Raw genomic sequence first — 18,747 nt, 5'->3', positions numbered from 1 at the left:
ACTGCAACAGTTGTAAAAGAGTTTCGTTATTTATCATCATTAGTAGTTTTATTATCATTAATTCAGGAAGGTGACATCAGGGGTTATATACCTGCCATATTCCCAGACAGTTTTGGGTTTTTTTAAGACTCAGAAATTGTGTTTTGATTTCCCAAGAGGGTTCTGTGATTGAGAATATGTTCTTTTCAAATAAGCCTTTAGAAAATGACTTTAAAAAGAAATAACTTGTCTGTTTTCTTTGAAGTTGTTAATACACTTAAAAACAAAATAGTTTTTAGACTTAGCACTGTCAGATATCACAAATACAATGACAAAAAGTAATACACACCCTACAACCACACCTATTCCTTATGCTTGGGGTCATATTCGTTCAGTGTCATAAAGTGACTGACAACACATTGCTGTTCCTGGATTGGTCAGCAGTCCATCACAGGTTCACCTAATAGGTACCCCAAACTCCCTGCCCCATCCTCAACCTCCATCCCACCCCAAAGTGATGGCAAGGGTCCTTTTATGGTTGAGTGAATGGAGTAGTCGACACATCAGGACTTGAACCCACCTCTCCCCGATCATGTGTTCACTGTGTCTCATGAACGTGAACATCTATCTCTGCTCTCGTGATCGATCATTCTCCAAGTAAAGCTGTCCCTCAGTCAACTGTTACAAATGAAAAGGGTATCAGATGGTACAAAATAGCTACATCCAACATGACGAAGAGTATCAGATGGTAAAAATTGGCAATATCCAAAATGAGAATATTAACATTTAAGAATTTCTTCCATGTGGAATTCTGCTGTATTTATTCATTTTGTTGTCTTCAGCAGTGCCAGAGTCTGTCAAGCAACAATATTCTGACAACATTCACTGGATAAAGGAAGCTTCCAAAAACAAACTGGTATATTTTCTAATTTTCAAACTCTGTATGTTTATTCATGGAAACTGCTGTTGATAAAGCAAATGTATTTATATGTATTTGTAAAATCTCATTTGACACCAAACGCACATTGGTTTCTGGCTTTCCATGAGTGCTATTGATGATTTACTTAGTTTAGCACAAAAAAACATATCAGCTACATCGCAAAAAAATATTATCTATTTTTATTTTTATTTTGCTTAATATTGATTGTGAACTTTGTAAACTGTCAAGTAGAAAACATAATTTTCTTTATATCTACATGTGCGAAAATGACAGGATATAAAAGTTTTTGTTCAGTTAAAAACACTAAAATGCATACAGATATTGTGTTTCAGTACTGACAACTATTAACTTATTACAATAGTCTTAGGAGGGATAATCATGTCTTTAACATCTTCATTAAAACTGTACTATGGTATTTCAGGTTGTGGGATCTCAAGCAAGGATATTATACTCGGATGAGAAAGGTCGAGTTGCTATTGCTGTTGCTTTTAACCAAGCCATTGCTGATAAAAAGATTAAGGTACCACACTAATTTTTTTAATTTAATAATTTCATAATACACATCATACATAACGGCAGAACAGCATGTTAGATATCTTTTAAACTAATGTCCATGTCCTAAATATGTGCAACTGTTCTGTATTTGATTTGTCCTAACCGAACTGGTGTACTTGATTGTCCTTCCAGTTTGATTCACTATTTTTAGCTCATGAGAGGATAGACCAGAAGAGTTTATGGACTGACCTGTTATCCTTCTTTCAGTGTCTTTATGTCAATTATCACAAGCTTGTTATCGCTACACCACCTAAACTACTTTAAGGATTGCCATGAAACTTGATGCACTTTCATCCCATGGTCTGATTTATCCTACCCGAAACTGGTGCCACTTGGACATTCATTATGGCTGACACTGAGGCCATCTTATAAATATTTGCTATCACTAATTCTCAACAAGAATGCAGACTGACACAGGATTTTCACTGTGGGGCTTCTTACGATGTCTGGTTGGTCCTAAATGAAAATGGTGCAACTCAAATAGCCACAATGGCTGCCACAGTGAACATCTTGAAAAATCGCTGCAAATATTTATATAAGATCTACAATAATTTTTTTTTCTTCTTCACAAGTTTACTTCCTGGTGTTGGCTGATGATATTCATTGTAATTATTAAGTTTCAAACTTTATTACAGGCTTTCAATAATCTTCTGATCCAGATTCCTCTTTATGGGATGGTGTCTCGATATGTCAGGTGAAGATTTCATCCTCCATATAATATCTTAAATTCCATTTTGCATTAAACACACAATGCAAACTCAGTACCTTTGCTACTCTTCTGCACTGACTTGAACTCTGATTTCCAACCACTGTTGAACTTGTTATACTTTTTATTTGGTAGCCAATTGTATTCTGGCATTTTGGGAAACTTACATTTTGCCATTTTATCATGAATTGACCCTTCCCCCCACATAAATAAGAACTTCCCTTAAATATTCCTCTTAAAACATTTTGAAAAACACAGTAACAATTAAACGCAGACATTAAAACAAAATGCTTATGAAAGGGTTCTGGCTAAAAATCATATTTTGTTCTGTCCTTCCTTTTTATCTCACCTCAGTCAGCTAAGTGTTAATCAGAGATTGCTTTTAAACCACCTTTGATCTCTTTTTTTATAAGACCTCAATAAATAACCCACTTTTGGCCTTTAACCCATTTTATCCTGTTTACCAATTTCAACTGCGGTGTCTGATTCCTAAGAAGCAATTCTAAATACATTGTGGTAAAATGGAGCACCATACAGCAGCAGCTGCTGAAATTGTGACTACCTTCACCTTGTTTACTAAAAATGTTGTAACAATGTTATTTTTTTTATAAAGTATATAAAACTATATATCTCTGAAAAGGTAATAAAATTTGCAACACAGTGAAATATGTTTTGTTGTAATTTACCAATGTACATGCTCACAACTGTATTTTGAAATATGACTTGAGAGAGAAAAAAATAAATTAAAAAACTTACCAAGATGTTCAGTGAATATTTTGTCCATGAAAATTAATGAAATATGAATAAAATAAAGATAATTCAATTTCTAGTATTTTGGTCCAAATTTGAAGTTTCTAGCACTGTTAGTTCAAAAGTTATAATAATTTTACTAAAATTGGACAACATGACACAAGGAACAATTTGTTTACTTCACATTCCGGAACATGTACTTCAGCATGCAGTTTCTCATGAAAACTTGTCACAAATTAATCCTAGAAATCTTTCGGCATAACGATTTTTTCATCAACAAGTTTTTTCCAGATTAAATCATCCCGAAGTAACTCAAAATAATGTTTTGCATCGGCTTCTCCTGGGTGTTGCTCCTTCTATCAATTTAAATCTTGGCTGCAACCGAAGTGAAAAATCATCCTGGACCCATTTTTCTTGAAAGCCTTCAGAGTCAGCTTCATTCTTCGAATCGCTGTCGAAAAGTGCATGAAGCCATGCATCATCTCTTTCATCAACTTTATTAAATTCGAACCCATCATTTAAGTCAATATTATCAGCAGAATCATCCAAATCGTTAACTTCATTGTTGCTACCCTCGCTATCAACATCCATGTTTACATCAAAGTTGTCGTCCATCATTTTATCGATCGATTTTCAAGTCAACAATTTCTTTTCCAACAGCGTTTTTTTATTAAAATTTCACTGCGCATGTGTGCTTTAACCATTTCCTGTGTAGTTGAAGAAGTACACATATATTTGTGATGTATAACACGTGTTTCTAGAGACGCTACACACATACGTAGTAGAGTATGACCATAGTCGTATTCAGGATAAAATGGGATACTACGACTGCAGGTGTATTCAGGATAGAATGAGGTATTACAACCACAGTCATATTCAGGATAAAATGGGTTAACTCTCCAGGTTACAACAAAAAGTTAATCAATTCGGGGCTTGTTATGACATGTCAGTAAATGTGTAATAGTTCTTAATAAGATACTCAGCATGTATCATTGTACCAATCAGTGGGCTGGTGGAATGGTTCCAGTACTCATTTGACTGGGTGTGACTGGCTTCTGTAATGTGTAATAGTTCCTAATAAGATACTCAGCATGTATCATTGCACCAATCAGTGGGCTGGTGGAATGGTTCCAGTACTCATTTGACTGGGTGTGACTGGCTTCTGTAATATGGATAGAACACAAAAAATACTGGGTATTTTTCCTCCAAAATTTATGAAAATCTTTTAATATTCAAAATTTATAGATTTTCGGTTATAAAATGGCACTTTTGTTAGACAGCCTTTAAAACAGCATTTCTGCCTTACCACCAGTAGAATTGCATGTATAAATCCTACTGACATGAGATTTAACTGGAAGACTTTTTATGATGTTTAGCTAGTCCTAAATGAAAAATAATGCTACTATCCAATATGGCTAGCACAGTAGCCATCTTGCAAATCTTGTTAACACTTCACCTGAATGGAAAGTTGTATTGACTTGGGGTTTTCACTAAAAGACTTTCTATGGTGTTTAGTTGGTCATAAATGAAAATGGTGCTGCTCAAATATAAAACATTGGAACATTATTGCAACCAAATTGGTTGACACTGTAATCTTTCATAGCAACATTTAAGATTTTCCTAAACTGGAGTGTACTGTGAATAAAAAGTATGCCCAAAATAAAAAAGTACAATATGCAAAAACAGAATAATGTAGCATTCACACATGTGTTGTCCATACCTGACTGAAAGTGATGCAAACCTAATGTCAGGAAATTTTGTGAGGCTACTAGTCTTAGCATCATTTGGGTTATGCCGATTTAATTACAAGGGGTGGTAGTCTCTTCCATTCTTGGGTTGATCTACAAGCACATGGTTAGATATTAAACTCGTTCAAGTAAGCAGATGTCATTTTTTGTGAGTAACAAGTATCTAAATGATACAGATGCCTCCAAAAATCTGTGAACAGGATGTTTCTTTCTCTTTTATTACTTGATATATTTTTCCCCACAACTAAAATATTAGAGAGAATAAGGTTTTCTTTTGCAACAGATCAGAGCAAGAGTAAATTTTTTTAAAGTCTCCTGGATTTTTTGCTCATATAAATCTCATCTCTTCCCTCACTCCTCACCAACCCTCAAACAATGAGAATGGTCTTCATTCAGTTCATAAGCTCTCTCTCTACACTATGTATCTAAATTAGTAACCATATATACATGTATATGTTTGTATGTATGTGCATGTATATGTAGCTGTATATGTGTGTGTATGTTTATTTGTCTGCATGCATGCATGTTTACAAGTATTTGCAGCTATTATACTACAATTCAAATATGATTAAAACATTTGTCTGGAAATGACAGTGAAAAGTTCACATTCTCCAAACACATTAATATTAGGAAGGTGCTTAATCTCTACATTCTTAATCCAGCAATTGCGGAAAGGTAAAAAGTTCAAATTTCCCATCTATTTTCCATGTAGATAAAGGGAAGAAACTCTTTTCAATCCTTTCCCTTACAGCTCCTCTTAGCCATCTCTAGATGGCTGTAGTTGTATACCAGCTTTTGCGTTTGCAGAATTGTTTTTGCAAGTCACATCAAATGTTCACCTCTCGAGGAATCTAAATCAGTCTTGTGGAGTTTATAAGCATCCATCAACACTTGGTATGGCATTAATGGTTAAAGTTTATACTAGATGTTTCAATCATTAGTTGTTGAAATTTCTTGTTTTTTTGTTAATTTGTTGCATTGTGGACTTCATGTTTTTTTTTTAAAAATTCAGCATATTTAGTACGTGTTGTTGGTTGTTTTAGCATGCAATGTGGATATTTATTTAGTAATAAGCATTGCTTCTTGGAGGAAGTAACATAATTCAGGTTCTTATTTCCCAAATATTTTTGTCCTTGTCCACGATGCAAACAAAATACACAAAATGTAAAAGAAGTCTTAAAAGCCCAGGAAAAGAGAATACACACATGTCACTTGTCTTGTGTTATGTATGTTTAATTTTTATTGTGTGCTTAACATTTGTTCATGATTGTAAGTTGTAAACAGAATGTTTACATAGCTAACCTTTGTTCATGATTTAAGTTGTAAATAGAATACTTGTGTAGCACTTGAGTTCAAGGTCAGCCTTGTTTACCATAAGACTCGTTTTCCCATAGGAGTACTCCACATTCTGTTATGTTATTCCAAGTGGTAATGTGTATAAATAGGGATTTGATAAATAATTTATTTCTGATTTAGGTCAGCCCTGGCAAATCTATCTAAAATATTCATTGGAATTACTAACATGCTCATTGACTTTTGCATTACTTTAGATTATTGTGAACTTCATTCAGAGACATTATGGATTGCATCATTGTGGTACATCAGGACATTCAAGATTATTGGAATTCATTTGGAACATTCTGTACTTTTGGACTTGTGATAAGACATTTAGGATTACTTAGAATTTAATTCACAAAACTGTAAGTTTCTTTTGAATTTTGACTTAGTATTGTAGAGAAAAAAGTTGCTTCTTGATTTTACTGAAGTTCTTGGTTTCACTTTCTTTTTGTTACATATATTACAATCTAGAGTACACTTGTTACATATATTACAATCTAGAGTACACTTGTTACATATATTACAATCTAGAGTCATCACACTTGTGTGTACTAAATGTTCATGTGTGTGAGGCTACAGTATTAATGCAAGGGCTTAAAACTATAGGGAAACAAAGTAAATCCAGGGAGATGGAATGTGACTTCTTAAGTTTACATTCTAAGATGACATTACTAGCTAACATTGTGAGGGAAACATTGATGGTACCTTCCCATCCCAATGTGATGCATACAGTACCAACAGCTACCATGACATCAGGACAGCTGCACTTAAAGTTTCTGCAAATTTACCTTCTCAGCAAGCTTTGTTGGAGTTGCAGATGAGGTGACTAATACAAGAGACTATGACAGATGCTTGCCTCAGGTGAATTCATTCCATCTAAACCCTCTTTTATTTCAAGTTGATCCATTTATAGCAGATTGTCTTCCTTTTCTAGGCTGCCCAAGTTCCCCAAATGTCAGAGCTTGGCCCTAGGGCCTGTAAGTCTTGGCATGTGGGGTATTTTCTGTACATGGCCACCAGTCAGGTCTGTATAACACCATTCTGGCTGCCATCCAAGCAATCCACCATCCATACCAGCCATACTTAACAATCCTTGACTATGAATCAATCACTTTGGTCAGCCAAGTTGTAGACTGGCCAGTTGCACGTGGTAATGTGGAGCTGTATGGGGATTCAGGTGACCTGATTTTGCAGCCCAGTCCAACCAGATGTTTATTCAACAGGCTGTCCATCTGAAGACCATGCCAGTGGTCCAGCCAAGAGCCGGTATGTTTTATTCTGAAATTGACAGAATACCTGATGAGGACAACCCTCACAGTGAGTGTGAGGAACAGCCATGAAGATTCACCATATGCTTGTCCTACATTGGAATACTGCTTTAAAGTGGCCATGAAGGAAATTTACAGAGCACTGCCTATGTCCCCAGCAGCTGTAAGTCAGACATATAAGGTCAAGGCTTCAATGGATTTGGAAGACAAAGAACATCCATCCTTTAATCTTCTTCCGTCAGCACCTGACTGATAAAATACTGGACCCAGGCAGTTACAAAGCTTTCTTTGTGGAAATATGGAAGGTCAACCTTATATCCTGGAGAGATGGCCCTCAAAATGGAATGATATCAACAAGAAATGGCATATCTTTAAGAACTGGTGCAAAAGTAACTGTGTCATTCTTTTGATTGCCTTAATCCCAGAATTGGCTAACTTATTCGTCTGTCTCTTTAAGTAGAAAAAACTTATTGCCATGTACAATTACAGGCTACCATTCCATGCTCTCTGACATTTTCCAACATCATAGTAGAGTGGATGTAGGTCATGATAAACATTTATCTGATTTACGAGCCGATTTTGAATCTAATAGACCAAATTCTTCCACCCAGTTTCCTTAGTGGAATTTATCATTGGTACTGATGTAACAATTCAGTTTAGTCTGAGCCTTTAGCCAGCACCTCCCTGAAGCTGCTATCATGCAAAACCTGTTTCTTGATAGCCCTAGCTTCAGCATGCAGGGTCAGTGAGTTGCATGCCCTTTCAGTGGACCAGAACTATTTACAGCCCAGATCAGATGATTTGGTGACTATGATGATACAAGGATACAATGATGCAGGACCTGGTTCACACTTTTAAAGATGCTATGTAATGTCAAAGAGATGCTGATGGTATTTCAAATTTAAGGTCCATAAGAAGTTGACTTTGTTGTTGTTGTGGGGTTTAATGCCATATTTCAGCACATGATAGGCTATGCATTGCGGCCAGTATTAATGGTGGAGGAAGAACCCGGGAAAACCCCAGGAAGAACCACCGACCCACGAGAAGCAACTGGCAAGCTTTCTCACATACCCACTTTAGCCAAATCCTAGACTCGAACCCACGCAGACAGGTGAGATGGTAGTGATCCGTAACGGAGAGTGCTTTAGAAGTAAAAATTACATTATACCAAGCCCAGAGAAGGAATTGTTTTTAAAAAAAAGTTTTCAATATACTGGTCCACTGGTATGGAACAACACTCCCAGTGTCATAAGGCAGGCTCCTATCTTTTCTTCTTTTCATGTCTCAAATGGATGCAATCTTTGAACAGTTCTGTTATTTTGCATCATTTTCACAGTTGAATTTTTCAATGCAGGATGTTTATGTGTTCACAGATGCCTGTGCAAATGTTCCAGGCTTGTTACTTTGATTTTTAGAACCACTTAATTATTCAGTGTCAAGTCAGATTGTTCACATCATGTTGTATATACCGTATATACTGTATATATTGTAGATAACAGATAGAAGGCCGCAAGGTAGATTAGTTCTGTAACTAACTGAGTTACCTTCTCTAAATAAAGTCATTATTATTATTATTTTGCGAAAAATGCCCAGAAGGTGGGAGGGGAGTGGGATGGTGGCAAGACAGGGATTCCATGCAATTTAGTTGACATTTCTACTGAAACAATAAAAAGATGAGAAAACAAAGCATACAGTAACAATTCATCATGTTACAAACAATCTGATACTGTAGCCCAGACTTCCTCTAATAATAATAATAATAATAATGCTTTATTTATAGAGGCTGACTCATTAGTCAAGGACTGTTCTCCCTTGAGGCCCTCTTAAGGAGAGTGTAACAATGCACATCATATGAAGATAGCAATAATTACTGTTTATTTTAACACGTTTAGATTCCATTATTAGACAACTTATTAGACACACTGCATATCATAGACAAATGTATACTTTGTATATCCAAAAGTCCTGGTTGACTTCCTTGTTCTGAATTTGCATTCTATGCATTTAGTTGACATTTCTGCTGAAACAAAACAAGAAGAGAAAACAAAGCATAAAGTAGTAATTCATCATGTTACAAACTCGCTAACACATATTCCCATTACTGATGGAATATTCAAAAATAGTCAGTGTCGCATTTGATGCCTTCTAGACTGTGCTTTGAACTTATGCATTCCATGCATTTAGTTGACATTTCTACAGAAATTAAACATGAAGTGAAAACAAAGCTTAAGTGAGCAATGCAGCATGTTAATAACTTGCTGAATCCAAGTTTGTTACTAATGGAGCACATGAAAATAGTATTATACTAATTAGTAATCAGCAACTGGAGATCAATGATAGTGTAGTGTAACTTTGTCTTAAATAGACGAAGTTCATAAAGGTGACAAAGTTGCTTAAATTTGGCAAAATGTTTAAAAATAATATATGCAGCCTGCAGCAAATGTCCCACACAGAAAAACCAAAATGAAAATTGGATGGTCCAATTTGAACACTAAAATGGCTTGGATTGTCAGAGGTAAAATGTATAATGTTATCAGTACAGTAGCGAAGCTAAAAACTAGTGACACCTGTTGGTGTCAAGAGGAGGTGATGGGCAAGAGTTATTGCACTTTGTCTAAATGAGATAGACAGGAAAAGATGAGACTTGTTATATATTCCTGGCTTTACAACACTAGTCACTTCAAGGGACTCTTAATTCAGATAGTTACAGAGAAAATACTCTTTTAAAAGGGTAAATTATGATAATCATTTGATCTCCAAATTACACATGAAACGTTTTGAATTTTAGTTAGATTGCTTTTGACATCTTTGATTTTCATAATTGAAATTTGCATGTAGGTTGTGTGCCATTTAGTAACTGTGATATTTCTCCTAACTCGATGATTTTCTCAGACATAGAGTTAATATGTATTTCCATCTGAAAGTAAGTGTCCTTCTGTTTTCCAAGAGCCCAGTGGTAATCAGCAGAGACCACCATGATGTCAGCGGTACAGACAGTCCATTCCGAGAAACTTCCAACATCTATGATGGCTCAGCTTTCTGTGCAGGTCAGATGCTTTCTGTTAATACTTTCATTCCCAAAGAACTTCGAAAAATTCTCATCACTTGAAACACATTGGCCCAATTGTGCAAACCATCAGCTCAATGGACAGCAGTTGTTGTTGTTGTTGTTCTAGAGTTTAACGCCATTTTTCAGCACAAGATAGGCTATACATGGCCGCCAGTATAACTGGTGGAGGAAGAACCCTGGAAAACCCAGGGAAGAACCACTGACCCATGAGAAGCTACTGGCAGGCTTTCCCACGTGCCTCACTAGCCGAGCCTTGGACTCGAACCCACGCAGACAGAGGTGAGATGGCAGTGATCCGGAACAGTGAGTGCTTTAGACCACTCGGCCATTCGGAGCTACAGTGGACAGCAGAAACTAGAATGAACCCAGCAATGTTCAGAAGTGTAGCATACTCATTTCTTGTTGAGTTGAAAATATTGCTACAGACGTTTCCCAAAACATAGAGAAAGCAAAGCTAGAGGGTTCAAACTCTTTCCAGAGTGTTCTGGCAGACACAAGACATACATGTGATATATACCTTATAAAATGAATCATAAGATCGATAAATTACTCACAAATTATCAACAATAAATATTTTTCTATTACAATTATCAACGATAAATATTTTTCTAATACAAATGTCAATTGGCAGATAAAATCATAATATTTTAAACTTATGTCATCAAATTGAGTGAACTGAAAATAAATTTAGGATGTTGTAGCTATTTGTGACTAAAAGATTAAGGAACAGTATTGGAATTTATATTATTGCTTATATTTCAACCAGTTATTCATAGAGAAATGTTGTCAGAAGGACATGGCCTTGACCTTATTAGGTTGTATATTGAATTGAGGCTTTTGATGGTTCACTGTTGATTTATTCTTGCTGGCTTGTGATGTCAAATTTTATTGTATTTGAAACTGAACCAAAGTTTGTTTCCATAATTATATTTTCCTGGCTCTAAAGAAGGAGATTCCAAACTCAACTCAGTTCTCATGTCTGTTTGGATAATTTCAAATTTTTGACATTTAATGTCAGCTTGACCAGTGCAGCAATGTGTAGCATTTTTCATGAACTTGTTTTTGATTGGAAAAAGAAAGTCTAAGAGAAATAAGTACCTATCTGTGTGTAACATTTGGAGTGAATATCACATCTCTAAATATATAAATCTTTATTTACGTGATTATTAGGCATGGCAGACATTTATGGAAATTGGCAGTCAGCATTTGTAGCTTCTCTGACTAAGCTTGTAAAATAGTATTTCTAGCATCTAATTTCATACATAAAAGCCAGATCAATGAGGTCATTACATCATTTGTTTATTTTATATGTAAAATCTTCAATATAGTAACAAAAAAGTTATATTCCCAGGTTATTCTGCCCAAAGTTAATGTTCTCTGGTTATTCTGCTATAGGTTACATTCTCAGGTTGTTTTGCCGCACATTCTTGTGTTGCCACACATTATTGAGTTGCCACACATTATTGAGTTGTTCTGCTACAAAACCTCAAAAAATAATGTATACTTGGTTGGCTGATTATTATTAATGTACATTTTCAGATATAAAATTCAGGTCTCTTCTTGAAAAAAATTTAAAAATCATCTCTCATTTTTACCAGATATGGCTGTTCAGAACGTTATTGGAGATGCCTTCCGTGGTGCAACATGGGTTGCCATTCACAATGGAGGGGGAGTTGGGTGGTATGTCTCTCTCTTTTGCTCATATTTCTCTTGTTCTACACAATCCATATAAAAAGCTGTTCAAGAAAGTATTTTCTATTTTCTACCTCCCAAAAATGATCTTATAAATTTTGTTAAATCAACATGTGGCTGTAAGATTACAAGCACTGTTAATGACAAATAATATAGGAGGAGTAGATTTGATCTTCAGATGTAAATAATATACAAGGAGTCAATTTGATCTTCAGAGGTGAATAATATGAGGAGTATATTTGATCTTCAGAGGTAATTAGTATACAAGGAGTATATTTGATCTTCAGAGATGAATAATATACAAGGAATATATCTCATCTTATGAGGTAAATAATATACAAGGAGTATATGACGTTCAGAGGTAAATAATATACAGAGAGTATATCTGACCTTCAGAGGTAAATAATTTTCAAGGAGTATATCTGACCTTCCAAGATAAATAATATACGAGTATATCTGATCTTGAGATATAAATTAAAAGGGCAGAGACTAGTAGGCTATTCATTATTTGTCTGCATTGTAATGCACCCCTTCAAATGAAAAAAAGGATGCGTCACTGTTTATTAGTCGCTTGGTTTTCAACATTCACCAAATTGCTGATCAATAAATTCTTCAATGTCAACGTGCACACTTGACTTGACCACATTCAACAATTATATTTACTTTATATACTGACAAGATAATGCATTTTTATTTATTAGAATAGGTACTATGTGCATCCACCTTCGAGCTGATTAAAAAAGATAAATACATTTAGGATAAATCTGTCATTTTAAGCAATTCTTTCTGCAGGGTAATGTGAAATAATAAGTATGGTATGTGAAGTTTACAAAGGTAGCCCCCCCCCCCTTGATATTTTTGCAATTAATAATCGACTTTTGTCTACATAATTACAAGCACTTTTGATGAGAAATAATATACAAGGAATATCTTCAGGATCTTCAGCGCTAAATTACAAAAAGCAGAGATTGGTTGGTTGTTAGATTTCTGCCCTGTTGCATCACTTGGAATGAAATAAATGCCATGCTCGTTTGCTCACTTGATTTTCACATCCACCCACATTTTGATTGATAAATTCTTCAGTGTCACACTTTAAATGACCAGACTAAACATGTATTTGCTCAGATACTGACCAGAACATACATTGATGTGTAGTAAAATAGTTGCTGTATTTAAATGCCCTTGAGTTTAGTTAATAATGAAAGAAAAATACAGGCAACTGTTCAGGTAAATCAGTATCTTTTTAAGCGGTTTGTGGTGTGGATAATGTGAAACAAATTTGGCATGTGAAGTTTACAAAAGTAGCTCCTCCTCCCCATCCTCCAAGCCCAAATTATTGTATTTGCATACCTTCAACAGAATGCATGGTCAATCTTATATCAAAGCATATTTGAAAGGCAGGTAACTTAGTGGCATTGATTACAAGACTGTGAAATAATGGAAATATACGTATATTATAAATTACTCTGTCATCTAAACATTGCATTGTACTCTAATGAAAATGTAGACATGGTTTCTTCCTGGTTAAGTATACATTGTTTAACATCTGAAGATGAAAGATTGTATAACAGTGTTTCTCTTTCCTTAGGGGAGAAGTCATCAATGGTGGATTTGGGCTTGTTCTTGATGGAACAAAGGTACAATCACAGAAAATTTGAATCAAATATTAATGTATCTAAAAATTTTTGTAAAGTTTAATTTTCCATGCTTGATGATCAAGAGGGTCCTTAGATGAGTGGATATTATAATGTTATTGATAAAAATCTTATATTTATCAAAAATATGCCGTATTTTAAGATAGCTTTGTATTTCTGAGTGATCAGCAGAGCGTTGGTCAAAATAATTTTCAGGTGAAAATGTGAACAGCATCATTTCCAAGTGTATGGATTAAATGTAATTTTTTTTGACCATGTATTACAAACTGAACTTGGTTTTTCAACCCAGTATGAAATGATAGGTTATGGCTGACTTTGCTTGCTATTGGGCCTTCTGTTTATTGTGCTTAAATGATAACAAATACAAGTCACAATTGAAAATTGGTATGTATTGTTTGTAAACATTTTTCATATTATAGATAGACACTCATGTGCATGGTAAATTGACCTATCGCCACTTGTCAATCAGTGAGCATAAATTAGACACACCTCCATGCATTGCTTTCATCCGCCATTTTCCTCCAACAAGCTGCTTGCGGCAATAATGAATTGATTATGAGTATTTACAAATTTTGCAATGATTTGTTGATTCTCCATCAATAAGGGTGAAAAAAAGTCAGTGGGAGCCTTGTAATTCTGACAGTCGATACCCAGATAATCTAAATGGAGGAATTAGATTTATTCCTTTCCCTAAACATAGACAAAACTTAGATGGATAAAGACCCTTTTTTGTGGATGTGTGTACAATCAGCTGAATGTGGAAATAATAGATGGCAATTACAACATGTTTGTTGGCATAATCAAATTTCCGTCTGATGAACACGGTAGAACTTTTATTATGTACAACAAAATAAGATTAATAAGGATAAGATTATATACTAAATACATTAGCATCTTTTGCAGCGAATTTCCGTTTACAAGAATACGTTCTCGAGCAACTTTAAAATTGATTTTTATTATTTACTGAAATAAAACATTTAGGTTATTACTATACAAACTTGAACTACAAATATAAATATTATCTACTGCAGGATAATTTCTGCAACTTTGTAATTTTACATTTTTAAGAATAATACAAATTATTTTGAACATATCACTTAAAATGAAACATATTTATTTGCCAAATACTCCATGTTTGTCGGCAGTTGACAGATGGTCATGTCACATGATTTGGTAGGCAGAGTGATTTATCATCTCGTGTAAGATCAATTAACCTTTACCTCATTTGTGACTTGAAAGTATCAAATACAGTGTCATAAAAGGCAACTTAAATATTTTCTTTTTGATGGTGTTACCCCCATTGCTTGATACAGACCCAACTTAATGTTCAAAGTGTACAGCAAACAGAAGACTTTAAATCAAATACAAAAGCTTTTAGTAAATATATTTTATCATTCTGTTGTATAGTAAAACCCAAGGACCAAAATCATGGCAGACAACAGATTTGTCAGTAAGCCATTTGACTTCATCTGTTACCGGTAGTTTACCTCGTGTGCAATACAATAATATTTTGTACATAAATTTTTCATGAACTGTTAACTAGATATGATTTTAACAAAACTGAAATGGAAAAAAATTGCCAGTTCACAATCACCTGCAAAAGCTTGTCCACAGCTGTATGTGCTAGAAAACATAAGGTCAGTACAACAATTATGATCCTCACTAACAATTAAATGCAGATAAATTAACCAGCCAAAAACTATATCATGCTTGAATTAGGGCTACTAAATTAGATAAATGAGACAATGTTGGAGTCTATATATGTTCTTTTTTATATTACCATTGGTTTAGATGTTCTTTAACCAAAGATGGTACTAACAGATGCCTCGCTTGGCACTCAGCATTAAGAGGTTAGTGTTAGGACTGGTCAGCCTGGTGTCAGGATAATGTGACTGGATGGGACATCATGCTACATGTCTACGGCATGATACCCCAGTGCTAGACATCACTATGAACTGCCACACTGCAGACATTGTAGCGATATGACTGAAAAATTGTTAAAGCTACATTAAAAATCCAAATCACACACAGATGTTCTTTAAATTTGTGTTCTTGTTCTGAATGAAAACTTTGCTACTTATTGTATATTTTTAAAAGAACGTGTAAAATTTTGTTTCGGTTGATTGATTGGTGCTTAATGGCATATTGCCACAAGTAAGATATATTGTGCCAGGACAATTAGAGCCAAGTATCTTGCCTAGGGGCACACATCAGTGGCCAAACATGGCCTGGTTTAGCAGGATTAGAACCTACATTTCTCTTGTTCTGAGCCTGGAATGCTAACCACTGAAAACCACAGCTTCTTGTGTTTCAACTATTTTGAAATATATCTCATTTATGGCACAAAGAATTGTAACTGTAGTTCTTCACATAGTGAAGATTCATGTTTAATGAATCATCTCAACCTGATTTCATATTGACGAGACCTGGAACTGACAGGACTACTTTTAACCAGGATAGATGTTATGCTCCATTTGTGACCAGTTTGAAATTTGAGTGCATAATTCATGAATGGAAAAGTTTCAAGCAGAAGAATTGGGAAACAAGTTGTATTGTGCGCAGTTGATTGTCTTCAGTACCACAGGCACTGGAGAGGAGATAGTGAACTCAGCTGATTTGATTTGAAGGAGTTGTTTCCTCTTAGCAAGTTTGACTTTGTACATTTTAAAGTAAATCTAAAGCATCAAACTCATCAAAAGTAAATATCTGTCTAGGACTGTTTTGGTCATTATGTTGTTGTGTCATATGACTTGAATTGAGCACATCAGAAATTCTGCATTGTAATTAATTAAAATAACTCAATTACATGATTCTCATTACAAATAGGTAAAAATATTTAATCGTCAACTTGAACAAGCAATTTATTGTATTGTTTCTTTTTAAATGCTCAAAAATCAAGAAACTAGATTTGTCTTCGTCTCATTTTCTTTAGGTGATCTTCTCATGCTTGCAAATTATGTTAACCCTTTACCTCATGCAAGCATCTTTGGATGCCTCTACTTCATTCGCATGGAAGCGCCTTTTGACACCTCAACTCCATTTGCATGGAAGCGCCTTTTGACGCCAGCTGTAAACATCAGCCATTTTGAGCTGGTTTCCATAGCACCACCTTCAGGGAAAACCCCCCTATTAGATACTACATTCATTTCTGCGAATGACAATTACATCAGATCACGTGGTCGCTGTTTATGCACTGGTCAATATCTGCTATTTAAAGTAACTGGGTCGTAAACTCCACTCTCCAAAATGGCGGTCACGGATTTCATTCAGTACTTACGAACTTCGTCGAAGTCACAATTAGAATCACAACTATGCAAGATTCAATAACTTAGGTAAAGGCTCTGACATTGATGTAGGCAGCAATTAGTTTTTATAAATTATCAAATTCAGATGACTTAGTGATGTAAACGCAGACGAAAAATGTAAATTTCGAGTATGGGAAATGGCAGCTATGGTTGGTCACACGGCCTCACTGACAATACGGTGAACGAGTTCTCTCAAGATTTTAAAGCACATAAAAAATTCTTCCGTGAAAAATAATTACACAGCTATAACAATCAGACTTTATTCTTAAATTTTTCCACATATAATAGATGTGTACCAAAAATGTAAAATGGTTAAAATTATGGTAACCAGTATGTTTAAAGCTTCAGCAATAAGCTCGCTATCTTGCAATACATCAAGGACCTGAGGGTGAGAAAGAAACCTCAGGCACATGTGAACCTAATGTACCACTGTTGCCATGAACCCTATTGTCAGGAAAACTGAGCAAGTATAAGTATGTTATATTATCTAGTCATCCTGTTTCTTCGAAAGCATTGCTTTAAATAGATTTAAAAGGAAAACTCATAAAATTAATACAGATATTTAAGAGTTTTATTTATTTTTGTATTAGAACAAGCGGAAGTAAACAAAATGTATGTTAAAAATTGTGTATCCTTTTCTTAGGAAGCTGAAGAGAAAGCCCGTAGCATGTTATCCTGGGATGTTTCCAATGGGGTAAGTAAGAAATTATGTTAACGATACAATTAAATTTCTTTTCCCCTTGAAAGCAAAGCTGAGAGGGGATGTGGCACTGTTTTTTCATTCATTTCTATGTTTGTTAAACCCTCAGTATCTTGGACCATATTTGACCTACATATAAGACTTGGTATGTGGATGAATTTCAGGAAGTGTAACTCCATACCAGTCTATGTTAGCTTAACCTCATACCAGTCTATGTCAGCAACCTAATCTACACACTTAAGTTACTTTTGTATTGTCAGATGTTCATTCATTACACATTAACATCTTTAGACCCAATTTCATCTACACATGAAAATTTTAGATAGATCTAGATGAAAATATTTCAGTCATATCAAAAATAGTCATTGGAATTCCCGTCTGTAAGTGACCATTGTATTTTCAGCTGCTCATTCATTAAACACTCAATGTCTATGACCCAGTTTCACCAGCAGTCATGAAAATTGGTATGTTGATGCATACCAGGAAAAGTATCTCAGTTATATGAAAACTAGGTCACTGTGACCTAAGTTTCATGCTTTAGTGACCTTTGTACCTTCAACTATTTATTTGTTTATACTCTGAATCACTCGGATTGTATTTAGTATACAAAATTATCTCAACCGTACAAAAAATAGGTCAGCTTGACCCAGTTTTCATGCTTGGTTGACTTTATAGTTTCAGCTTTCTGTTCATTATACCCATATATTTTGGAGCCTATTTCACCTTCATCCACGAAACAATGGCAATTAAATGCATCTCAAGAAGGTTAATGCAGCTATGTCAAAACTAGGTCACTGTGACTTAATGCTTGAGTGACATTTGAATTTCGACCTTTTGGTATGTTTTGTGCATCTCGGTGACATTTAACACAGCCATACCAAAACTAGGTTAATGTGATCCAGCTTTCACACTTGCATGACACTTGTATTTACAGCTATTCATTAATAATAAATTGTTTCCTCAGGACCTTTGATTTGATTTCAGTCAAGTCACTTTTTCTATTTTTAGGCATATGCTCTTTATGCTCCTATACTTTAGACT

General features: G+C 34.9%; 1 protein-coding gene across 3 annotated transcripts in view; it reads left to right on the top strand.

Annotated features, from left to right (window-relative positions):
- LOC149803920 (urocanate hydratase-like) overlaps nt 1-18,747 on the top strand; it is a 50,638-nt gene that overhangs the window by 26,218 nt on the left and 5,673 nt on the right. For 2 of the 3 annotated variants that reach the window (XM_089953731.1, XM_089953733.1), the window contains exons 15-20: nt 822-895; nt 1,341-1,439; nt 10,232-10,331; nt 11,953-12,034; nt 13,635-13,683; nt 17,650-17,700. In XM_089953731.1, the coding sequence (XP_089809857.1) occupies nt 822-895; nt 1,341-1,439; nt 10,232-10,331; nt 11,953-12,034; nt 13,635-13,683; nt 17,650-17,700 (455 nt within the window). The remainder of the gene's footprint in view (nt 1-821; nt 896-1,340; nt 1,440-10,231; nt 10,332-11,952; nt 12,035-13,634; nt 13,684-17,649; nt 17,701-18,747) is intronic. The other variant, XM_089953732.1, reaches the window with a different exon arrangement.

Source organism: Sinohyriopsis cumingii, chromosome 3 (genome assembly GCF_028554795.1).
Source record: "Sinohyriopsis cumingii isolate HCF-2022 chromosome 3, ASM2855479v2, whole genome shotgun sequence".
NCBI classification, from domain to species: domain Eukaryota; kingdom Metazoa; phylum Mollusca; class Bivalvia; order Unionida; family Unionidae; genus Sinohyriopsis; species Sinohyriopsis cumingii.
Note: the sequence above shows the minus strand (reverse complement) of the source record. Positions and strands in the feature narration are given on the sequence as shown.